Here is a 26,567-nt window from a genome sequence, read left to right as displayed (position 1 = left end):
GTTTCTAGTCATGCCCGCAGGAGCTATGGAAGGCAACGTAAACCTGGGACGCACGTGGATGTTGGAAACCAAATGCACTATTGATTGGGATACTGGTAGTGTCACGACGCGACCACCGACTCTTACCCCTATCATTCAAGCAAAGTCACCTACGTTGCAAACTCTAGCAAAGTTGAAGGATAGCCAACATTCAAAAGCCAAGGTGGTTAACTCGTCTTTGCCGGCTACCCATGAATCTAGCACTTCAACACTTGTAGTTGCAGCAAGCAATAATATTGCAAGTACTCAACCTGCACGACCTAAGAGTACATATCAATGGGTCCCCAATGCCTTACTTCCAACTACCTCAACCCTCCCATCCATTCCAAGAAAGAATTTTCCGGGAAAACCAAGAGCGCGCCCTAGGAGAGTCAAGACCAAATCACGATGGATTCCAAAACAACTATTAGAAGCCCAAGGCTACTATGATGGAAATGAGCAAATTTGGGTACCTAAACGTAAAATGTGTCCTTCCCTATCGACAACAAACCCATATGAGTCAAACAGTGTAACGCTAAAGCCAATGGCAGACCGTGGGAAGGGAAAGATCACAGAATGCTACACACCTAGTCCAGAGCTAGTTTGGGCTCCAAGGCAAAACCAATTTATTCCACCTAGCTCACGAAGGGGGGAGTTCCATGAAGCTTCTAGCTCCTCATGTAATACATCCATAGAGGTAAAAGCTTCTACACAGCCTCCATCTATAGTAGTGGACCTCCATGAAGCTACAAAAGAATCCACACCTCCCAGTGTTCAAGAATCACCTGATGAACCACTTCAAGTTCAATCCTGGGAGAGTACCTTACCACCCTTGCAACTTGACGAGGCACCTAGGGTAATAGAAAACTACTGGCAAAAATACTCACCTATTACCAACTGGAACAATTGGTTTCAAAGGGTGACGACATCATTTCAAACGGTATGATCTACCCAAGGAAGGGGGGAGTGTTTGTGGACATCCATCATTCACTTGCTTCCCTCTCAACCTTTCTCCCTGACCTCTTAATCTCCGATCTTAGGGAATGTATATATAAAGCCTTATACTCACAAAAACAAGATAAAAAAGTAAAAGAGCAAGAGCCATAACACAAATCATAAAAACAAATTATGCACAAGAACACGACCCTTGTAATATTTGCACTCTAACCATCATCTATTTGCGTGTACAGATATGGCTAGTACGCTAGAGTCATCCACTCCTGCCTTGGGTGAGAGGTACCCTCGTTACTTTTCACAAATATTTCACATGGTCTTTCCAGTGCTTGCATGTGAATGGGATTTGATAGGTACGCTAGCATGTGAGAGGAATTTTGAGGAGTTAGAATGGCTGATACGTCTCTTGACACCTCTGATCCGTACTTAGTAGAGAGCGTTTCTCCCATTGCACAAGCCTACCCTTTTGACCAAGATGACTATAGGCGTCTAGTGACCTTCTTAGTAAACATGGGCACCTATGATGAAGAAGAAAATTTACACGACTACACGGATGGCACATATGGTCTCATGGATGATGACTTTGTTTATCTCGACGACGAAGATAGGGGTTTAGCCTTAGGGTTTCCCCCCAACCTCTACAATATCCTATTCCCTTGACTCTCTAGGGGGAGTGCAAATAATTAGGTTAGGGTTCCTTATGTTTTTTGTTGTGTTCAATAAGTGTTGGTACCTTTTTCCACTAATGCCCTCCTGGAGGTATTCCTTTTGTTTCCTAGTGTGTACAGGAGCGTGTTGCTATTGGTAGGATTTGGACCTTCATGGAATCTTTATCTCGACTCACTCTTCAAATCAAGCGCGACCATCGACACAAACAGGTGTTTCTTGTCCATGAGCATTGCCCCTTATCTTTTTTGCATCTATGACTGTCAGCTTTAATTGTGATTGATAGCCTAATATTCACCGCATTTGCTTAGTATCAAACATTTAATTCAATGTAATTTTTTGTCATAATCACTTGTCTAGGTTTAAAAATCAAGCAGTCCGACAAACTAGTTTGACCAAGTTAGGTGTTAGAAATCTTCTCTTAATACCATGGGGAATGCCTTCCTAATAATTAATGGTTACTTAGGTTCTTAATCCGATTTAGGCAGCATTGTGTGAAATGTACTAGGGCTTTCTAGTGGGCTTGACCCTATTGACCTTTAGCTTAAGTATTATAAAGGGAGTTTACTAGTGTGATGAGCCTGGGGAGGTGTATCAGTGTTATATGACCCCCCAAAGTTACAAAATTAAAATGCTGAAAATGAACAAACAAAAATCAAAGTGCCACACTGTAAAACCTTAAGCTGGAAGAGAAATCTCATCTTGATTTGGTACTTCACTCACATGTATTGCCTATGGTACTAGAGCCCTAGAGGTTCCCAGTATGGGCGCTTTTACTTGAAAAGCAAAAAATCCAAAGTTACAAAATTAAAATGCTGAAAATGAACAAACAAAAAATCAAAGTGCCACACTGTAAAATCTTAAGCTGGAAGAGAAATCTCAGCTTGATTTGGTACTTCACTCACATGTATTGCCTATGGTACTAGAGCCCTAGAGGTTCCCAGTATGGGCGCTTTTACTTGAAAAGCAAAAAACCCAAGGCATACAAAATAAGCACACACATCAAAATTGAATCACTGTGAAAAGACTTTGGGGGGTCAAAGAAAAAGTAATCAGTCAGGCGATGATTTCATGAGAAATTCCTTTTATGGTAGCTTAACTACAAGGTCTTCTAGATATAGCCTCTAGTCAGCCCTCGAACATGAATACTTGGCTCTCGCGATTAAACAACTTAATTGACCACAGAAAATTAAGAAGCTTACCCATGGTATTAATATTCGATCTCTAGTGCCTTTCGACCGTCAAATTAGCGACCCCAGACTTGTTTAATTTTTTACCTTTACATCTGTTTATGCATTTGATTACATTGCAATTTAATGTTCATTGCTGACAAATTGTTTGAAATTCTTTTACCAATCAATTTGTCTACCGAAAACTGCATATGCTTTTTAATCACTTATGAGAATGCAATTACTGTGCCAATGTTGTTTGATTTTGCAGTGACTGAAGAAGGCTAAGGACATTCATCTCAAATACTCTTCCACCTCAACGAACGAGCTTCAACTCAATAGCTTCCAAGGACGGAATCTACATCAGGAAGGGGGGCATGTTAACCCTCATGGCTCACAGACACCCCATCACCTACGACGGACGTGTATTATGTATTTGGTAGAGTCAGGTACCGGGCTTGTCGGACCAATAGGAAAAGGGTAAGAGTGATCGCCGATGAGAGGCGCACTCTAACTGGGACATTCAAGGGATTAGTTGGCTAAGCATGGGCGCCCAAGTGTGAATGGGGTGAGCTCATATAAAATCCAACTAAACCTAAAATTCACTCATTCTCTCATTTGTGCAATAGAAGAGTGCTCTTGCTCCATCTCCATCTCCATCTTCTTCTTCTTCACCTCCTTGTGTGTGTGTGTATGTGTGAGAGAGAGAGAGAGAGGGAGAGTGTGTGTGCGATTGAGCATTACGAAGGCACGACGACGGCGAAGCGGTTGAGCGCGGCACGACTGCAGCTTCTTCTTCATCACGGCGAGGAATCCACCACGAAGGCGAGCGTAGAGCGGTGAGTGACACACCCTTTGCTCTCTTGAGCTTGCTAGATTAGTCTTGTTGTGTGCTTGGAGCCATTTGTGGCTCGCACACGGTGTATCGGCAAGTCCCTTGCTTCGATAGTGCCGCAAGGAGCGCACAAACTGTTTTGAAGTGAATTCTTGTGGTGTCGTAGTAGTGTCCAAGTCTGTTACATTGCCTCTTGAAATGCACTAAAGAACACCATTTGGCATACATGTCGTTCCAGACCAGGTGTACTAGAAGCAAAGAAGAGGGCGGAGAAGCGGCATGTCAAGAGGAGGGATATGCGGAATGGGGTCACGGCTAGGAAGATGTGGCGTACTTTAGAAAGCATAGCAAGTTCTTGAGGGGCTGAAGCAAGCACATCTCTCTAGATGCAATCACCTATGCTTGCATCTTGAAGGCATGTGGAAATTTGAAAGTTGCTGAGATGGGCAAAACCTGGGTTGTTTTCAACAGATGCAAAGCGAGGGCATCTCTCCAAATGCAAATCACCTATGCCGTCACCTTGTAGGCTTGTGGCATTACACAAGACGAGAGAATTCACAGTGAAATTACTGGTCAAGGGCTATTAGAGAAAGATTATGCATTATAAATTTTAACTTTTCTTATGGCTGTTTTGCAAGGTATACGGCTCAAAATTGACGCATCACGACCTTAACGTATTAGAGATCGTACAAATTAAGAGAAGAAAACTTGCTTTGGTGAAAGGTAACAAGCTCTCTCTCTCTCGCTCTCTCGCTCTCTCTCTCTCTCTCTCTCTCTCTTCCCTCCATGGGTTTGGACTCTCTCTCGCTGTTTTTTGGGTTTTGTCACCTCTTTTTTGCTGTTTTTAGGGTTTCGTCATTGTTTTTTTACTGTTTTTAGGACTTTGAAATTGTTTTTTTGCTGTTTTTTAGGGTTTCGTCACAATTTTTGCTATTTTTTAAGGGTTTTGTCACTATTTCTTGCTGTTTGTAGGGTGCAAACTGTTTTTTTAATCGTTTTTAAGGTTTTTGCCACTATTTTTTGCTACTTTGTAGAGTTTCAAATCTACGTTTTGCTGTTTTTTAAAGTTTCAAAGTTGATTTTCTATGTTTTTTAGGGTTTTACAAGCGTTTCTTGTATTTTTTCCATTGTTTTAGTCTCTCTCTATCTCATGGTCTCCGTCCATTGGGCTACCCATTGACCCCCTTTCACATGGCCTCCCTAGTGGCTATAGTTCGCCTCTCTCTCAACATGAAGTTCTCGATCACCAACAAGTGGATATCAACACTTGAAGTTGAAGTGAAGGAGTGGAAAAAACAGATGGAGGCAACCTTTCTTCAAAAGATGGAGGAATGGAGAGAGGAGAAGAAGAACCTATGCGAAAGGATTTCTTGCGTTGATGAGCAAGTGGCTTCACAAGAAGCCACAATCTGAACTCTCTAAGGTGAACTTCTTGCAACAAAAAGTGGACGGCTCGAAGAAGGCAAAATTCAGCCAACCATGATGGAAGAATTGAATACCATGAGAGAAGAAATACGGGTTATCAAGGAAGATGAGGAGAAGAAGTTATGGGCCGCGGTCATCTCCGCAAAACAAAAGAAAGTAGAGGAGGCCAAAAAATGGATTGAGGTCACCAAGAAAGGGAAAGGTAAGGAAGCTCCTTGTACACCCACTCTTATTAACATGACCCTCGAAGAGAAACAAAGCAGGAGGATGCGGGCTCTACAAGTGAGGGTAACCGGCCTCAAGGACATAAACAATGTGGAAAAAGAGGTCACAATTCTCACATCCATGATGGGGGTGGACAAGCCTTCACACACAAAGGCATGGAGAGTGGGCAAGAAGAGTGATGGCCCGGGAGAATCTTCAAAAGAGAGAGCTCTCATACTACGATTCCCCTACTTAACAGAGAAGAAGAAATTCCTGAAAAAGAGGCCTACTCTCAAGAAGACATGTATTTTCCTTGGTGATTACCTCACTCTCTCACAGCTTGCGCATATGAGAGAGGTAATGCCAGAGATTACGGCGACAAGGGAGAAGGGAAAGACGGACTTTTACAGAGATGGTCAGGTGGTAATTGTAGAGCAACACTCTACATGATGGTGTGAGACCTATGGGACCACACTGAAGATGGCTACTTGGAATTGTAATGGATCTATGAGATTGGACGTTGGTGCCTTTGAGGACAATTTCAAAGATAGGGACATTGTTTTTTTCTCAGAGACTCATTAGACTCCTGGACAGCTTATGCCACATATGGTGGGATACAGATGGGAGACAACCCATAGGACAGCCGCAAGATCTGAGCATGGGAGTAGAGGTTCAGGAGGAGTAGCAATGTTGTTTAGAGAGGAATAACAGCCACTACTACATATTGTACGTGAAGAGATGATCATGCTAGATACATGTGTGTGAGGCTCAGAGATGACACAGGCTGATTTCTATACATTGCTATATGTTACTTCCCCCCCAGTACATCTATATATGCTGCACCCAGAGGACAACGGCCTTTCTCTATAATAGATGATGATATATGGAAGTTTTCCACGGATGGTGATATTATCCTCCTAGGGACTTCAATGCCCAAACGGTCAACTCTCAGACAATCTTCTACGACACTTCAAATGATATGCTTCGAGAGCTGGATGTGGGTGACTTGGGGCTTGACAGATGCTCACATGACAGAGAGCAGACCGAGTACGGGAGATACCTCACGGAGATGACGACCACACATGGGCTAGCCAAACTTAATGGCTTACAACGATTTCCTAGAGCAGTTGGTTTCACATGCTTTCCACACAGACACGGGGCCAGTACAGTGGACTATGTTATAGCACATCCAAGCTTTATTCCTTGTATTCAAGATTTCATAGTGAAAGCTAGACCAATGGGCGTAGTAGTGGATCATGCTCTTTTGACAACGTCCGTTTCATTTCAGTATAGTACAGTCCAGACATCAGGAGGCAGGTCACATACCCGTTATACATTTACACTAGAGACTGACTCAGTTTATACAGAGGAGATCTATAGCCGTCCATACACAGCTAGTCCTGGCCTCTTAGTGGAGGAGTGCACCACTTTACTGACTGAGACACTGCATGGTGCAGCATTAGAGGCATACCCACACACTCAGCCGGGTCGGAGGCGACATTCTGGGAGCATGCCCCAGAATAGTTGGTATGATGAGGAGTGCAGAGAGATGAGAGCCCAACTCCAGAGAGATCATCTTTTAGGAGTCATCACTTACAGACAATCTCAAATTGCTTCCCGGTGCCTTGTGCGATGGAAGAAACAAGCTTACTTGGCCCAGATGGAGTGAGACTTGTATCAGTTGTTCTTGAGAGACTCAAGAGAGGCATGGCGATTCTTTCATGAGAACTCCCCTCCCCCAATGATTACTTCTCTTGATGTGTGGGGCCAGTATGTAACAACGTTATATACAATTCTTGGACAAGACCCCCTTCTAGATCCTATAGAGCCATGCCCACCTATCAACACCTTCTTTGCCGCTGAGATGGTAAAGATAGCCATTGACAGGATGAGGACCAGTAGGGCATATCATGATAGTTTAGTAGCAGAGCACTTTATACATGATAGAGATATGCTGGTAGAGGTTCTTGCAGTGTTGTTCAATCATGTCATATGTGAGGGGTTACCTGAGACTCTGAGGTTGTCTACTATTGTGCCTATCTTCAAGGTAGGTGATCCTATAGAGCCTGAGAATTATTGCACTATTATGGTTGGGCGCACATTGGCACGGTTGTATGCATCCATTCTTGAGCGGTAATTGAGTAATTGGGCAGAGGCTGAGGGTGTACGGGCAAAGGGCCAGGCAGGTTTTAGGAGGGGTTTCTCCACTCTTGATCATATTCTGACACTCAAAGCCATCATTGAGGAGGGCAAGTCACATGGGAGACAGATTTATTGTAGCTTTCTGTATTTTCGCAAAGCATTTGACATGGTACCGAGATCTCGATTGATGCGTAGACTACAGGAGATGGGGGTGCCCATAGTGTTGATTTGGGAGATTATGGCTCTATACAGATCAGTGATGGGACATGTATGCACCCCGGAGGGGATATCTGATTTAGTTCACTCCACGATTGGGGTGAAATAGGGTTGCCCATTGTCTTCTACTCTATTTGGTATGTATGTTGATGAGATATGTGATTACATTGACATAGAGGGTGATGAAATGCCCAGCTATCAGGGATGTGGATCCCATTGTTGTTATATGCTGATGATATTGTGTTGATCTCGGACTCACCAGAGGGTATGCAGCGATAATTGGACGCATTACACAGTTCTGCAGAGGATAGTGGATTGTTTGTAAACCTTGTTAAAACCAAGGTTATGGTGTTTAACAACACACCACAATGGATTAGGAGACCAGCAACGACTTTCACATATGGTCAGGAGATTGTAGAGTATACAGATGCATACACTTACCTTGGGGTTGCTTCACTGGGCCGAGGTTTTCTTTGGGGAGAGCAGCACAGACTAGACTGACTAGAATTTATACGACCTTGGGAGGCTTGGAGAGGATGTGTTCGCACGTTCAGTTCCATGAACCTCGGACAAAGTTATGGCTCTTTGATACTTTAGTAGCCTCAGCTATGTTGTATGGGGTGTAGATATGGGGACCTTCTGTAGGCCAGGATGATTGGAGACGTATGGAGAGGACCTTGGTATCTATGATCTCTCGACTGATCAGATTCAAGGCCTCTGTACCCCACACTATCATTCGAGCAGAGCTAGCTGCCCCTCTTATGGAGATTGAGGCGCTTACCAGATCAGTCTCCTTTGTGCACAGCTTGTGGAATACTACTAGAGACAGATATGCTATACTGGCCCTTGAGTCTTCCAGACAGTTAGCTCTTCAGGGGGACACTTCATGTTGGTATGCATATATGACATCATGGTTTCAGATGCATGGCTTCACTATGGACAGGCTGCCCCCTTTCCAGTACTCTCTTTAGACACCCTCAATGTCTCTTACACGGTGGAGATTACTAGACTCATTCGTCGGGACTTGATCCACTTGGATACCAGGAGGACATGGATAGAGCCGCCACAAGAGTTGGGTACGAAGATGGATTTCTATAGAGAGCATCTTCTCCACCTCACGAGAGATGGGTTTGTGATTCAATCCAGCTACATGGAGACACATAAGTGTGCCATTGGTCAGATACGCACATCTTCACATCAGCTGGAGATTGAGACTGGTAGATTCAGAGGGATACCAGCAGACAACAGGGTATGCCGCTTATGCTAGCTAGAGCCAGAGACGGAGCTACATTACATATGCCATTGCACAATGTACTATGAGATTTAGGGCTATTTCCACTGCTTATTCAGAGAGGATTTCGGTCCTTTCTCTAAGGTCATGAGTTATGAGGATTAGAGATGCCTTGGGCTATATCTAGTTGAGTTACACAGATATAGAGACACTTTACTGGGGAGAGCTAGAGAGAGACAGTCCCAAAGGCAAATTATAGATATCTTTTCACTAGATATGGGACAGCCAAGGAGCAGCCATCACTACAGAGCTTGGCCCCCACTCATTCAACCACTACTGGCACTCTCATCGACCGAGCACTGGAGCTACGAAGATCCAGACGGCCACGATTGAGGAGAGGGGCTACACAACATCGACGGAGACTACAATAGAGGATTCGAGCCATACTCTCTTGACATCCAGAGTGCAGATGAGGATGGATACTAGTAGTAGTAGTATTTTTGTTCTAGTCTTTTTGTACCCAAACATGGTATCAGATTCACTATTTTGTATCAGATTGGTCTCATAGGTCATTTTGGCCTTTTGAAGACGTTAATATAACATTTCATTTCTCTCCTACATCCATTTTCTTCTCGAGGGATATATACTATTGTTGATTCTTCAAATGACAACCACACACACAAATGACAGAATGCACATAATAGAGCGAGATTGAATCAAAGAATTAATACGACAAAAAAGCTAGGGACATGTTTAGCCATATCAAAATTGGGAAGATCATGGTGTTGTAAACATAGGATTATGTGGAAAACAAAGCACAAGCCCTCTCTCTCTCTCTCTCTCTCTCTCTCTCTCTCTCTCTCTCTCTCTCTCTCTCAAATAAGAGGTCTTGAGTTCAACTCTCCTCGTTAGATAGATCTTTAAGGTCTCTTGGGATAGTTTCCTAAAACATTAAAATAATCCTTCTTCTTCTTCTTCTCTCTCTCTCTATCTCTCTCTCTCTCTCTCTCTCTTCCCCCTCCCCCCCCCAAGATTTTCTCCTGATGCTTTAGAAGATGCAGTGATAGCCGTTTTTCGGCTCTCATAAAATAATTTTAAGAAGCCACTTCACCCCACAAAAACACTGTAGTACAATGACTAGGCTCGCTTTTTCATTATAAATAGTGTGCGTGCGTTTAGGTTTTTATCATATTTTTTTATATATCAAATCATTGAGCAAGTCATTGGGCTAGGAGACCAAAAAATAAATTTATAATATTACGGTCCTCTTTATATGTAAATATTTTTTAATCAAATAAAGGACCTAAGTATAACGGGTTTCTTTTCTCAAATTTTTGTATTTATATAAATATATATTCCTAGGTGTGCGTTATCAGACCTAAGTGTGCATTTTTATAGATCTCTTTGCATCCTTTCATGGCATGAAATATTTCTATGCTAGTGTGTACATACCCCATCATATTTATTTTTACAAAATAAACCCATATATTTCATCCCGCACCCTCGTGGAAGTCGAAATTTGTTTCTACACTGTCACTCACTTTCACTAGATATTTTCTCACTTGCATATTTTAATCTTTCACCCAAAAAAAAAAAAAAACTCCTATCATGATTTTCCTTCATGGGTCCTGCACATATTTTTTCCATACACCATGTGCTCATAAAGACAAGGGCTAGGAAAAATCCAAGCACTAGGTCTATCATGTGCAATTGTTTTTTATTCATCAAAATTCATCATCCATGCATGTGGCAAGGGCCACTTGGATTCCTTAGGCCATGGCATGGCTCATGGGGGGCTCACCTTTGGATGTATAAGGAGAATTCAACAAAAAAGGGTCCCACATAAGCACCTTTGCAATCTCACAATACACAGCTTTTTGCTCGAATTTTGGCACCTTCTTATGATCCGAATTTGAGGATACTTCCAAAAGACAAAACGTAGCTCGTGAGCTGAAGTATTTTCCATAATTTTTTCAAAAATTTTGAAGTCAAGGGAGATTTTACATGAAATTTATGGCCGACTTCAAAACTGCCATCTCATACACCCAAAAAATCTTCATATTTCTCTCACTCTTCCACACACCTACTCACTCTTACACACTCCTCCCTCTCCTTCCCACTCCCAAACCTGCAACTCCCATGTCCTAATTCACCCTCTTCACCATTGCCACTTCTCTCACACCTCCATAGCCTTCATTCTCCATTTCTACACCTTATGTGTCCCCCTTTCTCTCTACATATATGTCCATATTACCATACCCTCTTCAGCTTTGTAAAGAACTTCAAAAAATCAGCAAAAATCCAAGGTTAACCTCTGCAAATAAAGGCTTTTATCATGAATTTTCCAAGGTTTGAGGATAACATAGCTTCATCGACACGTGCTACTTCGCCATGCTAACCGCTTCTTCTATCGGTGCTGTAAAGAGGTGAATGTCAACTTCTCCAAAGCTTCAACCTTGCTTTACAAGCTCATACCTTCTCTAACTTTTCTCATCATATATCTCACCATTTGGTGAATTATTTTGTAAATATTTTGTAGTGATAATTACTAACTACTAACCACTAACCTTATTGTAAAATGCACCCTCTACTAGAGTAGGCACTCCCAAATTATTCACTCAATCCTCTCTCCTTTCATCCTCAATAATTCTCTTCCCTTGAGCCCACATCCATGTGACTCAAAGGACAAGAGAGACCCACCCTCATTTAAAATAATAATAATAATAATAAAAATATGCATAATCTTTGATTTCTTCAAATAAATTTGATTAGGTCTAATCCTAATCGAGGCTTCTAAAACCTATAAATAGAGCCCTTATCTCCTTTGTAAATCATCACATGATCACACCACACCATTCTCAACACATAACACACCACTCTTCAAGCCTATTTGTGTAGAGTGTGTGCATTGTGAGTGCTCTATTCCATCACTACACATAGGTGCATGGAGAAGCTTGAAGTTAGTTATGCCATTTAGAGGAGTGGAGTGATACCATACTCTGCATCACACTTGTAGCCTACTCTTGTCCATAAATAAGATTCATAATTTTGGGTGCAATTGTATGCTGCAACTACGACTCTTCTCTCCAAATTGACTTGATAAGTTGGCTCATCAGGTGGTTGAAGGTATATTGTCCTTGAAGTCTGTTGTGCTATTTCATGCTTGATGGTTTGAGGGCTTGTTGAATTGTTTGCCTGAAAAGTAAATTGTAAGAGGGTGCTCGGTGAGAGGGCTCCCGTGACCCTAAGACAATTTGTGTATTGGCAACAAGGTCAAGTTTTGTGTTGTCTCTCTATTTCTCATCAAGCTTTGTGTGCATCTAGTCTTTAAGGCTAAGACTGAGTTGCTCAAGTTGATTTGTGCTCTTTACCTCTCTCTGGCGTGGTGAATGTTTGTGTTTGGTGTGTGTGGCTATCTTGCATTCCCCTCTCTTTGTGCGTTTGAGTATAAGGAGATATCACGTGCGTCCTAGTTCGCATCTACAACTAGGTGGTGCCCCTTTTCTTGTTTGGTTTCTGGCTGTGGGTTGTTGTTGTCTCTGATTGTGCTTGCCCCAACCCCAATTGAGCAGCACGGGAGCCTCGAAGGGTGTTTAGAAGCCGCTCTTCTTGTTGCCCGCCCCGGACCGCCTCAGCAGTTCAAAAATGTAAAGAAGAAATGACAGAAACTATTAACAAGATCAACCGCAACCTGCTAGGCACAATAAAAATGCTCGAAGATCGTGTGTTTGCCCAAGAAAGCAAGATCACTGCAATGGGAGATCGTGTGACGGCCCAAGACGAAGAGATTGCGTCACTCAAGAAGGCGCTCACAGAGGCACAATCACGAAAACACTTGACGAGGGAGAACTGCAACCCTCAGTAATAGAAGAACTAAACTCAATCAAAGAGCAAGTGCGAGCCATCAAAGAGGGGAAAGAGTAGCACAAAAAAAGAAAAAACTTCCGGGGTGGACGTTATTACAAAGACTCAGCAGAAGGCAGATGAAGCCCAAAAATGGATTGACGTGGCCAAGAAAGGGAAAAGCAAGGAAACAACGTCGACACCCACCATTATCAACTTGACCCTAGAAGAGGAGCAAAGACAACGTGTGCGCTCTCTACATGTGAGAATTTGCGGTCTTAAAGACAAAGATAATGTAGACGAAGAGGTAAAAGAACTCATGGCTTTGATGGGGGTTCATGAGCCGATGCACTCAAGAGCATGGAGAGTGGGCAACAAGAAAAATGGGAGCAATGGGGAAACCTCAAAAAAAAGGGCATTCATCCTTCGTTTTCCCTCCATGGAAGCAAAGAAATACTTTTTGAAGAAAAGACCAACTCTTAAGAAAACAGGCATCTTTCTCGGGGATGACCTTACCCTCTCACAGATCGCTCATATGCAGGAGGTAATGCGAGAGATTAGAGCGGCAAGGGAAAAAGGCAAGATTGCCTTTTACCGAGATGGAAGAGTGGTGATTTTGGAGCGACGCTCCACATGACGGTGTGAGGCCTATGGGACTGCACTCAAAGTTGCTACCTGGAATTGTAATGGATCTATGCATCTTGATGTAGGTGCTTTTGAGGAGAGTTTTTTCGGGCGAGATATCATCTTCTACTCTGAGACACATCAGGCCCCTGGGAAGTCTATGCCTCACATTAGTGGATACAGATGGGAGACAGCCTGTAGACAGGAGACACGATCAGAGCACAGAGGGCGGGGCTCGGGAGGAGTGGCAGTGTTATTCAGGGAGGACTTGCAGCCATTGATACATATAGCTCAGAGGGATGAGCAAGCTAGGTACATGTGGGTGATATTGAGAGCAGAGACAGGCAGATATCTTTACATTGCTATTTGCTACTTTCTCCCGAGTACGTCAATATAAGCACCACCTAAAGGACAGTCCCCCTTTTCTATCTTGGATGATGACATATGGGAGTTCTCTAGAGATGGTGACATTATCATTCTAGGGGACTTAAATGCTAGGATTGCCCATCATCAGACAGTGTTTTATGATACCTTAGAGGAGATGCTGAGAGAGTTGGATGTTGTGGAGACAGGCCTATCTAGACTATCACAGGATGGGGAATATACTAAGTATGGACGACGCTTGATAGACATGGGGACTGCACATGGATTGGCCATCTTGAATGGCCTACAGAGATTTCCCACTACGGGAGGTTTCACATGCTTTCCACACAGATATGGAGCCAGCACAGTGGATTATGTCATGGCACAGCCGAGCCTCATCTTTAGTATCCAGGATCTCACTGTTGGGCCTAGACTTGTTGGGGTGGTAGTGGATCATGCTCTTGTGTCGTTGACCATCTCTTTCCAGTTCAGTGTAGCACACAGGCCACGGGTAGCTGCCCCTACTCACTACACCTTCACGCGGGAGACGGACTCTGTATACATAGATGGGATATACAGACGCTTCTGCACTGAGGAGCCAGGACGACCTCTGGAGGAGCTTACTACTATACTGACACAGACATTACATGATGCAGCAGCAGTGGCATACCCACACACTCAGCCTGAGCAGAGACGCCGTTCTGGGAGCATGCTCCAGAACAGTTGGTATGATGCGGAATGCCGCGATACTAGAGCTAGACTTCAAAGGGAGGTGCTTTTGGGAGACATCACTCACAAGCAGTCACAGATTGACTTTCGATGCCTAGTGCGGCGGAAGAAAAGGGCATTTTTGGCTCGACTAGAGCAGGATCTTTACCAGCTATTCTTGAGTCGGGACTCGCGTGAGGTGTGGAGGCTCTTTCATGAGCAGTCCCCCCCCCTCCCCCCTGCCATTACCTCTATAGAGACTTGGGGCCCGTATGCATCATCTCTGTACACAAATTCTGGACAACCGCCCCTCCCCGACCCCCCCGATCCATGCCCACACACATGTGCTTTTTTCACCGCTGAGATGGTGAGGAAGGCCATTGACAGGATGAGGACTGGGAGAGCATATGATCATGATGGCTTAGTGGCTGAGCATTTCATGCATGCCAGAGATCTACTAGCAGAGCTTCTAGCAGTTATGCTTAACCGTGTCATGTGTGAGGGCTTACCTGATACTTGGAGCCTTTCTACGATTGTACCCATCTTCAAGTCAGGAGACCCTATGGAGCTTGGGAATTATCGCACTATCATGATTGGACACACATTGGCACGGTTGTACGCATCTATTCTTGAGCAGCAGCAACTGAGTAGATGGGCAGAGAGGGAAGGGATACGTGCAGCTGGGCAGGCAGGTTTCAGGAGAGTCTTTTCTACTCTTGACCATATCTTGACACTCAGAGCCATCATTGAGGAGGGTAGATCACATGGGAGACGGATCTATTGTAGCTTTGTGGACTTCCGCAAAGCATTTGACACAGTACCCAAAGCTAGATTGATGCGCAGATTACAGGAGATGGGAGTACCCACAAAGCTCATTTGGGGGATCATGGCTTTGTACAGGTCAGTAGTGGGGCATGTACGCACCTCAGAGGGTTTGTCCGCACCAATTCACTCCACGACTGGTGTGAAGCAGGGCTGCACGCTCTCTCCTACTCTATTTGGTATGTATGTGGATGAGGTTGCTGACTACATTGAGAGAGATGGTGATAGATGTGCACAACTGGCAGGGACATGGATTCCACTATTGCTCTATGCTGATGATATTGTGTTGATCTCCGACTCTCGAGAGGGGATGCAACGTCACTTGGATGCTCTGCATAGATTTGCCCACGAAAGTGGTTTGTCTGTCAACCTTGGTAAAATCAAGGTCATGATATAATACCACCCCATAGTGGATCAGGAGGTCAGCGCCCGCATTCACATACGACCAGGAGATAGTGGAGTATACAGATGCTTACACTTACCTTGGAGTGGTTTTTTGTGGACCAGCATTTTCACTAAGGAGAGCAGCAGAGACTAGACTGACCAGAGCCCTTGCAACATTGGGCAGATTGGAGAGGATGTGTTCACAAGTTCAGTTTCAGGAGCCTCGGACGAAGCTCTTGCTATTTGACACTTTAGTGGTCTTTGCATTGCTCTATGGAGCTGAGATATGGGGACCTTCATTGGATTATCATAGGAGGACAGGTCGCACTGATGGGTGGGGGGACATGGAGAAGCCTCTAGTCTCTATGATCTCGCGGCTCATTAGAGCCAAGGCTTCAGTACCACATGCCATTATCCGAGCAAAGCTAGCTGCCCCCCCACTGGTAGTCGAGGCGCTTACCAGATCTGTCTCCTTCATACACCGTGATGGGGGCTTTTCACAAGCCAAGCTCCCATACCCCTCTTCTCTCGTCCCCACCCCATGAAAACCCCCTCTTAAGGAGGGAGTGATAAAAAGCATTGGAAAAAGTAAGAAAAAAATAAAGTATGATTATGTAAATATATAAGAAAGGTAAAATAGGCCACCTCATGCCTGCGGGGTAGCCCATCCCCACCTTGCCTCCTTTTTCTTCACTGTTGTCCCGCCGTGTGTCCCTTTTCCTCTCCTCCACTCAAAAGGTCAACCCCCTCTCTCTTCCCCTTGTCCTTTCTCCTTTCTCTCTCCCCTCAAGCTACCCCACCTCTCACCAATAATGCATTATAACTCACCAATAATGCACCCTAACTCACACGCAAGTTACCCTATCTTCCAAAATAGTATACCCCACCCCCTCTTTCTCTCTCCTATCATATCCCATGACCCAAATACCACCCTCTCTCTCTAAAGGGCGCCATGTCTCTTGTCTTGTAGCTAAATAATCTCCCCCACACTCACACACACTCAGTTTCACTGAAAAACGTGCCCACAGACCCATCCCCACCCGGTGGTTACCTGATTTTTCTTGTGTTCACACACATCTACACACAGATTCACCTCTGAACACACTCCCCTCTCTCCCCTCTTGTAATTACTTTATTCTCCATGTCACCTCTCACTTTTTTTCATCAACCCATCTCTCTCTCTTAGTCTCTCTCTCATGAGACTGCCGTTCTGGCACGTATACACACAGCCAGACAAGTGGGGCCCACAGTCACATGGCCTATGTAGATAATGATTTCTTCATTTCTAAATTCTAGAATTTCTCCCCCCTCCTCCCCTATATAAAGAGGGGTCACCATCACACAAAAACACACAACATCACCAAAGAACACACTATGCACTGTGTGTGCCTAGTGCACACACACACACCCACACCATCACCATCACCGCAATCACCATGCTTGTCTTGAGCATGACCTCTACACCCTTGGATATGGAAGATGAAGGGCAACTAAATGAAGGATGATGACCATAATCCTCGTGCGAGTCTTCGCCATCAACTCCCACCTATCCGCCATGTGCTCTACCACTCTCTCCCTTCTCATTCCCCTACCCTATGCTCCCGATTTCATCGCCTAATTCTCTAAATAAAGCTTGAGGTTTTGTGAGTATGTTTCCTTGCAATGTTTTGCCCATGTGAGGTGTGCGGAATCGCCACCTAGTCTTGTGTTTTGGAGTGAGCTTGTGTATGTGTGAAGGGTGTGCGGATTCGCCATCCTTTTGTGATGCCTAAGTACTAAGCCGCTATACCCCCTCCCTCACTCTCTCTCTCTCTCTCTCTCACTTGATCTCATTCCCTTTCCTTTTTACACCCAAGCATCCATCTCTCTTGGATGAAAACTTTGTTATGGTGGTGTGTTGTTTGCGTCCTAGCCGCTGAAGCTAGGTGGTGCCCCCTGTTTGCTTTACCATGACAGGCTCGAGACGCGCCATTCGGTCCCCGGTGTTTTAGAGGCTGTCGGGGTTCGGGGTTCGCTTTGCTCCCGTCATTTGGTGCCCCCACGGAGGATCTTTTCATGAAACCCTTCAGTTTACAAGACTGAAACCCTTAAACTATTGTGAATGGATGAATGGCTAGCAGGATTTGCTAATTGGACGACAGAAGAAGTAGAGCTCCAAGCACAACTAGACGAACTCCGCATCTCCATCGAAGTTCGAGTGCCAGGCGTAACGGTAATCGATTTGTAGTGGGAGAGTCAACCAACACGCCAAACCCAGTGGATATACATAGGCCAAGTGCCAAGAAGAAGAAGGAGAAGGTCGAAACCATGTCCGCAACCTACAACCAACCCACAACAACAAAATGGAAGGAGCTCTACACAATAGAGAATCAACACTATTCTACTTTGAGAATCGGGTAACTTAAGTCACCGAGGTAATTATCACAGTCAGTTTTCAAGTTGCACCTGATGCTGCAGCACAGATAACGGAAGCATTGGCTCACACTCTCAGTAGAGAAACTAGGGATCTACTGAGTTTGTTTCAGGAAAGAACACCACCCTCTCCCACAAGCTTGGACAGTGACTAAGCACCTCTAAGCTTCACATGAATCAGTACAAGCTACCTCAAGACAGATCACACATACCAACACGTGTACGCTCAATCAAGGTAATACTGGATTTGAAGGCTCACTACCAGCACGTCATTGACACCATGCCGGGTGGGGAGCGGTTTTTGGAGGTTCTGGCATCAGATCAACCATTTGTCTTACCTTTGGTACAAGGCAATGTACCGTTTGAAGTTTTAATCTATGTCCTAGTATAAGAGGGTATACACGCCTCCTTGTAAAGAAGAAAAAAACTTTGCAAGTTAAGCAGTGTGTCTTTCTAGCTCTCTCTCAGTAATCATGGCAAGTGTAGCATTTCCAACATTTAAAGGAAAGAAGGGGGAGGATTTGGTAACGGACTTCCTAGATGACTTTGAAGTAGCATGTGTAGTGAGCAACAAAGATACGGATGAATCCCGGGTTAGAATATTTAAGCATCTCATGAAGCTAGAAGCTAGATCATGGTACAATGCACTTCCACAAGCAACCAAGGATGACTGGGAACCCTTAAAAACCTCTTTTAAGAGGCGCTTTGGGGGAGGTACCACTTCAGAAAAGTTGTGGGACAAGTTGAGAGACTTGAAGCAGGAGGGTCTTTTAGAATATGCCACCTATGAGTCCAAATTTGTGGATTTGTGGGAACGGTGGGTTGAGTCACTGGCTAGGGGGGAAGCTGCACCCGATTTCCTAAAAAAAGATCGGTTCACGCACGGATTATGGCCGCTTCTCAAGGAGAAGGTGAAAGGTAGATTCCCGGCTACGTACGAGTTAGCCGTTGAGATTGCTCGCCTTAAAGACAAAAAGCTGTGAATGAAAGCCAAAGAAATCGAGTCAACAGAATCAGGAACATCGCATCGACCAGCAACTACGACAACCACCATTCCACCACCACCACCGGCTCTTGGGGTAAGAGATGACCAACAAGATATGTTGGCCCATATTACTGACCAACTGCAGAATTTGTCTGTCCACTTAATACAACAAGGGAGGAGTCAAGAAAGAGATCAAGACCCTGGAAGAGCACGACGACAAAACAGGGAGTATCATTGCTACAACTGCGGAGAAGACTGTCACGGTATGTACTACTGTCCCAAACCACGACAAAACTATAATAGAGGAGGTAGGAGGAACCAATTGTCACCCCCTAGAGAAAGAACACCCCCACCCCGAGCACCACCCCCACCAACACAAATTCTACGTCCACCCCAGACACCACTACAAGCATCCATCCCACCTCTTCCACCAGCCCCACCACTTGATCGCCCTGTAAACATCATAAGGCTAGAAGAGAAAGGAAAAGCCATAGTAGTGGATCCACCCAGAGCAAAGGAGAGGAACAAGGGTAAGGAGAAGGTAACCTTTTTAGAACCACTTGAAGCCATGACTGTGAAAAGAGCTAGGAGGGAGAAAGCTACACAATCAGATGATGAGAGAAGCATGAGAGGAGAAACTAGCAAGAGGCCATCCAGGCCACGACGGAAATTGGGTATCACCGACTTCCAGCTAGGGGAAATTTCTAAGCCCTATGATCTAACATTGGATGTGGCAGAGCAAGGACCGAAGATTACATGGCCACAGCTACTACATCTTGCACCAAAAGTAAGGCGACAATGGTCTAAAATGGTAAGTACAAGACGCTCCAAAACAAAGGTAGCCAGAGCAATTTCGGGATGCAACATGGATGACATCCTTCCAATTGTCGACGTAAACATAAAAGGAAAGAGGGTTGGAAACACCTACATTGATGGAGGTGCACAAATCTGTGTAATGAGCGAAGCTATGATGCTTCGATTAGGGCTCGAAGTTGACAGGCCTTCTCCATGCAAGGCAAAGATGGCAAACAACGCAAAAGTTAAGTGTGTGGGTGTGGTAAGTTCAGTGAAAATCAAAGTTTTCAACACTGAGGTAGAGGTAGATGTTTTTGTGATGCCTACTAAGGGGGAGGGCTATCCACTAATTTTGGGAAGGCCATGGTTGATGGCCATGAAGGCAAAACAGGACTGGGGTACTGGCCTTCTACGCATGACCGGTAAGAAAGGGGAGACAATCTACTACGACATGAGGATTGGCAAGCAGAAGCAAATGAATCTGAAAACATCGGCAGATGAAACCACTAGCGAATCTTCCAGTTCTGAGGAGGAGACCACATCCACCGACGAAAGTGACAGTTCCATTGATGTGATGGGTATCATTATGAAGGATCCACAAAGGGTAAGCACAACTGGTGATCCATCACCAAAAGGGCAACCCAATGAAGAGGAGAGCAAATCACCTGGCCTAGGAGGAAGTAGGTTGAAGGGTATGTTGTCTACGGAATTAACACTTGAGGAGAAAGATAGCTTTTTGCAAATGTTGATGGGATTTCCTAACCTGTTCATTGACAACTATGAAAGAATCACAGGCATTACAGTGGTGGAACATCATATTAAGCTGAAGGAAGGGGTAAAACCAGTTGTGCAAAAGCTACGACGATTGGGGGTCATACAAGAAAAGGCACTCTTGGCCGAGGTAAGGAAACTGCTGGAGGCGGGATTCATCTATCCTGTAGAAAACTCAGAATGGGTGTCACCCGTAGTGGTGACGCCTAAAAAGAATGGTAAGTGGAGGGTCTATGTTGACTACAAACCACTAAATGCAGCTACAAAGAGAGACCACTTTCCTCTCCCTTTCTTGGATGAAATTCTGAATGAAGTAGCGGGTTTTGAATGCTATACCGTCTGTGATGGTTATTCTGGATACTTTCAAATACGCATAGCCTTGGAAGATCAGCTAAAAACCACTTTTATCACGCCATGGGGTTGTTTTGCATACAGGGTTATGCCATTTGGTCTCACAAATGCACCTGTCACATTCCAGAGATATGTCACATATGTTTTTCAACCGTTCTTTGGAACATCCATAAGAGTGTTCATTGATGATTTTTGTATATATAGCTCCCGTATTTCACATTTAGAAAAGGTAACTGAAGGTTTGGCCAGGTTGTAGAGCCTAGGTGGGCAATTAAATGTGGATAAATGCCACATTGGGGAGAGTAAAGTCATTCTACTAGGCCATGAAATTTCAGCAAAAGGTATCAACGCCGACCCAAATAAGGTGTCCGCACTCATAGCCCTACCTTCACCAACGACCGCACGTCAACTGGTCTCTTTTCTACAGAAGGTGAGGTACTTAAGTAGATTCATACATCTACTATCACAACTTGTTCTACCACTGCAACAACTCACTCAAAGATCAACTTTCACTTGGGACGAGGAAAGCGAACATCACTACAACAAGGTAAAGGAGGTCTTAGCCACTCTGCCAACTATCTCACCACCTAAGTGGGATGAAAAATTCTATGTCACCTCAAGTGTTGGTGATGACTCATTGGGGGCTGTGCTACTCCAAAAGGATACGACGACATCTTTCATGAGGCCAATCTACTTCTCTAGTTGAATGATGACAGCAGGAGAGAAAGGTTTCACCCATGTGGAACACTTAGTCCTAGCTCTTAGATTTGCAACTACAAAGTTTAGGTCATATTTGCTGCCTAAGCAATTTGTGATTCTAACCACGGATGAAATATTTTCCTATGTTGTACAACACATGGATGTGTCTGCTAGAATTACTAAATGGCTAGTTCGTCTGCAAGAGTTTGACTACACGGTACATGTAGAAAGCACGACAAGGGCAAGTTTGGGGGGACTCATGACCTACCAAGTCTTTGAAAGGAAGGAGAAGCAATCTAAGGAAGGAGAAGTCCGATTACCGCCAGTACCACCGATGGTAGAAGGAGCATACGCTCTCTTCTTTGATGGAGCCTACAAGCGAGCGTCCGACAAAGCAGCTGCAGGCATAGTGGTCTTTGATGACAAAGGGACAAAGGTATTTTCGTTGGGCCAATTGTTAGATTCACATTCTAACAATGAAGCTGAGTATGCAGCACTAACCAAGGGTCTACAATGGTGCGTCTCGCAAGGTGTACAACGCCTTAATGTATTTGGGGATGCTCTACTTCTGGTAAGGCAAGTAAATGGAGCATGGACATGCAAGAATCCTAGTTTAAGGACTCACTTAAGTGGTGTAAAAACCTTGTTGGGTAAGTTTGAAGAAGTTCAAATACACCATATCCCAAGGGCTCAAAACCAAGAAGCAGATGCCCTAGCAAGTAAAAGACTATAGGAAGTGGTGGTTAGAGCAATAAAACTAAAGCTCCCTCTATTTCAAGGAAGTGATGCCTTGCCTGACATCATGCATTTTTTGGAAACAGGGAAATGCCCATCAGGTTTAACAAAGGGACAGAAGCAATGGCTGACGCGGAAGGCCACAAGGTATCGACTCATCAATGACGGTTTGTATTGTAAGGGTAAGGACCAAATACTCAGGAATGTCCCTCTCTCTCAGGAAATCACGGGAGTAATTGCTAGCTGTCACGACGGGGTTTGTGGTGGTCACTTTGCCCTAGACATAACAAGTAGGAAAATCTTGCAGGCAGGCTTCATATGGCCTAGCCTCAACCGTGATGTACACCACTGGTGCAAAACATGTAAGTTGTGTCAAAAGGCCGGCACTAGGTCACTTATGCCTGAACCACAGACACCTATTCTCTCATATGGCCCATTTGAAAAATGGGGTATCGATGCCATTGGGCCATTACCTAGGGCCAACTCAGGAAAATTCTACATTATCATGAGGGTCGACTACATGACTAGATGGGCTGAGGCTACAACCACCACTAGAATCACAGCGGTAGAGGTAGCTACATTTATCTACGAGCACATATGCTGTAGGTTTGGCACACCTTTAGAGATCATCTTTGATAGAGGGCCAGGTTTCAGAGCAGACTTGGTAGGAGAATTACTGCAGAAACTGAGCATTACAAGGAGGCACTCTTCACCATATTACCCTCAATGTAATGGCCTAGTTGAAAAGGTAAATGGAATGGTTTCTAAAATTATTACCAAGCAGGTAAACAATCATCCTGGAAACTGGGATAAGTATCTACTACCAGCTTTATGGGCCTACAGAACTTCATTTCGTACATCCTTGGGATTCACACCGTATCATCTAGTATTTGGTAAGGAAGCAATCTTGCCCATTGAAGTGCAACTACAAAGTCTCAGAGTAATGGCAAGTCAGCTTCAACAGCCCAACATGCATTTGAGAGATCACATCATCAACTTGGAAAGACTGCAGCTGGACAGAGAAGAAGCAATAAATTATTATGCAGCACAAGCAGAGCATAGATGGCTTAGCTTTAACGAGCATCTCCGGAAAAAAGAATTGAAGAAAGGAATGTTGGTGCTCCGCTACGACAATCGCTTCGACACGCGCAAGGATAAGAAACTCCTACTCCGATGGGAAGGTCCTTTCATCGTCAGGAAAAAGTATGCCAATGGAAGCTACCAGCTTATGGAGGCTGATGGAAAACTTCATAAAACCAGGGTAAATGGTTGGCGACTTAAACCTTATTTTCTTCGATTTGACCAGGCTCCACCAATTGACATTCCAGATGAGGACACACCATCAGCCGTCACTTCCGACGATAATGATCAAACAGATGAGCTAGAGACATAAATGCCTCTAGCCAAAAGGGGAGGGCTAATGATGGGAGCTTTTCATAAGCCAAGATCCCATACCCCTCTTCTCTCGTCCCCACCCCATTAAAACCCCCTCTTAGGGAGGGAGTGATAAAAAGCATTGAAAAAAGTAAGAAAAAAATAAAGTATGATTATGTAAATATATAAGAAAGGTAAAATAGGCCACCTCATGCCTGCGGGGTAGCCCATCCCCACCTTGCCTCCTTTTTCTTCACTGTTGTCCCGCCGTGTGTCCCTTTTCCTCTCCTCCACTCAAAAGGTCAACCCTCTCTCTCTTCCCATTGTCCTTTCTCCTTTCTCTCTCCCCTCAAGCTACCCCACCTCTCACCAATAATGCATTATAACTCACCAATAATGCACCTTAACTCACATGCAACTTACCCTATCTTCCAAAATAGTATACCCCACCCCCTCTTTATCTCTCCTATCATATCCCATGACCCAAATACCCCTCTCTCTCTCTCTAAAGGGCGCCATGTCTTTTGTCTTGTAGCTAAATAACCTCCCCCACACTCACACACACTCAGTTTCACTGAAAAAGGTGCCCACAGATCCATCCCCACCCGGTGGTTACCTGATTTTTCTTGTGTTCACATACATCTGCACACAGATTCACCTCTGAACACACTCCACTCTCTCCCCTCTTGTAATTACTTTATTCTCCATGTCACCTCTCACTTTTTTTCATCAACCCATCTCTCTCTCTTAGTCTCTCTCTCTCATGAGACTGCTGTTCTGGCACATATACACACAACCAGACAAGTAGAGCCCACAGTCACATGGCCTATGTAGATAATGATTTCTTCATTTCTAAATTCTAGAATTTCTCCCCCCTCCTTCCCTATATAAAGAGGGGTCACCATCACACAAAAACACACAACATCACCAAAGAACACACTATGCACTGTGTGTGCTTAGTACACACACACACACCCACACCATCACCATCACCATCACCGCAATCACCATACTTGTCTTGAGCATGACCTCTACACCCTTGGCTATGGAAGATGAAGGGCAACTAAATGAAGGATGATGTCCATAATCCTCGTGCGAGTCTTCGCCATCAACTCCCACCTATCCGCCATGTGCTCTACCAGTCTCTCCCTTCTCATTCCCCTACCCTATGCTCCCGATTTCATCGCCTAATTCTCTAAATAAAGCTTGAGGTTTTGTGAGTATGTTTCCTTGCAATGTTTTGCCCATGTGAGGTGTGTGGAATCGCCACCTAATCTTGTGTTTTGGAGTGAGCTTGTGTATGTGTGAAGGATGTGCGGATTCGCCATCCTTTTGTGATGCCTAAGTACTAAGCCGCTATACCCCCTCCCTCACTCTCTCTCTCTCTCTCTCACACTTGATTTCATTCCCTTTCCTTTTTACACCCAAGCATCCATCTCTCTTGGATGAAAACTTTGTTATGGTGGTGTGTTGTTTGCGTCCTATCCGCTGAAGTTAGGTGGTGCCCCCTGTTTGCTTTACTATGACAGGCTCGAGACGCGTCATTCGGTCCCCGGTGTTTTAGAGGCCGTCGGGGTTCGCTTTGCTCCCATCAACCGCATGTGGGAACTTCCCAGAGACAGATATGCCCGCCTTGCACTTGAGTCCTCTCGACAGTTAGCCATGCAAGGAGATATAGCATGCTGGTATGGTGAAATGACATCATGGTTTCAGGCGCATGGGTTCAGCATAGACATACTGCCCCCCTTCCAATACTCATTAGAGGCACCCTCTCTGACTCTTACATAGTCCGAGATCACCAGGCTCATCCGACAGGACGTGGCTCAGTTAGACATCAAGAGGACATGGATACAGCCGACACAGAAGCTAGGTACGAAGATGGCTTTCTACAGAGAGCATCTTCTCCAACTTACAGAGGACGGTTTTGTGACGAGGCCCAGATACATGGACACTCACTTGTCTCATGGGGTACGATGTGCTATTGGCCAGATACGCACATCTTCACACCAACTACGGATCGAGATTGGGAGATACAGTGGAGTACCAACAGAGGCCAGGACATGCCCCCTGTGTGGCATGGAGCCAGAGACAGAGTTGCACTACATATGCCACTGCCCCGTCTACTACGAGATACAAGGCCACTTCCACGGCTTGTTTAGAGAGAGGGCTTTGGACCACTCTCCAAAGTCATACAGTACGAGGATCAGAGATGCTTGGGTTTATTTCTACTCGAGCTACGCCGACACAGAGAGAGCCTGATGAGAGAAGAGACTAGCCAGTCTCAAAGACACATCACATACTTCTTTAGAGCAGACACTAGACACCTGGAGGAGCTACTAGCACAACAGAGCTCGTCGCCTCACACCAGTGTGCGTCGCTGGGGAGATCCAGACGCCCACGACTGCGGAGGACTACACAGCACCAACGGAGGCTGCATCAGAGGATTCAGATCACTTTGGCCCGACATGCACGACGCCCGGTCAGACTACTGACCATGGAGGAGATTGATGAGATCCGCCAGCGACTAATGCTGGATCTCTTGTGATTTAGCTAACCCAGCTAGCTGCTCTGCCCCGTTCACACCTAGCAGTCCAAGATTCCATAGTATATTTGTTTTGTCATTTTGTCATTTTGTTACTCTGACTTTGTATCAAATCCACCACATTGTAACTTTTTGGTCTCATAGGTCACTTTGGCCTTTTGAAGACGGTAACATAACAGTTCATTTCATTTCATTTCTTCTAGGTTCTTGTGTTCTCTGACCCTCCGACTCGATTCAATTCAATACAAATGCGGCTCACGAAGCACTCTAATTTTATTTTTAGTTAGCAAAAAGTGCGT

At 44.7% G+C, this 26,567-nt stretch overlaps 1 protein-coding gene across 1 annotated transcript; it reads left to right on the top strand.

Annotated features, from left to right (window-relative positions):
• Window positions 1-13,868: 13,868 nt before the first annotated feature.
• LOC147425682 (uncharacterized) lies at window positions 13,869-15,935 on the top strand. The gene is made up of 3 exons (XM_086500098.1): window positions 13,869-15,013; window positions 15,050-15,416; window positions 15,918-15,935. Exons 1-3 carry the CDS (start codon window positions 13,869-13,871, stop codon window positions 15,933-15,935), a joined length of 1,530 nt encoding a protein of 509 aa, XP_086356224.1.
• Window positions 15,936-26,567: the final 10,632 nt, after the last annotated feature.

This window comes from Adiantum capillus-veneris, chromosome 25 (genome assembly GCF_014529385.1).
Source record: "Adiantum capillus-veneris isolate H3 chromosome 25, ASM1452938v2, whole genome shotgun sequence".
NCBI lineage: Eukaryota > Viridiplantae > Streptophyta > Polypodiopsida > Polypodiales > Pteridaceae > Adiantum > Adiantum capillus-veneris.
Note: the sequence above shows the minus strand (reverse complement) of the source record. Positions and strands in the feature narration are given on the sequence as shown.

What these genes read in the sequence shown, in the direction of transcription:
- LOC147425682 (XM_086500098.1), top strand. Translation starts at nt 13,869, where the DNA reads ATGCTGAGAGAGTTGGATGTTGTGGAGACAGGCCTATCTAGACTATCA. An exon ending in GGACACACATTGGCACGGTT is followed by an intron (nt 15,014 to 15,049) that starts GTACGCATCTAT and finishes GCAACTGAGTAG; the next exon opens with ATGGGCAGAGAGGGAAGGGA.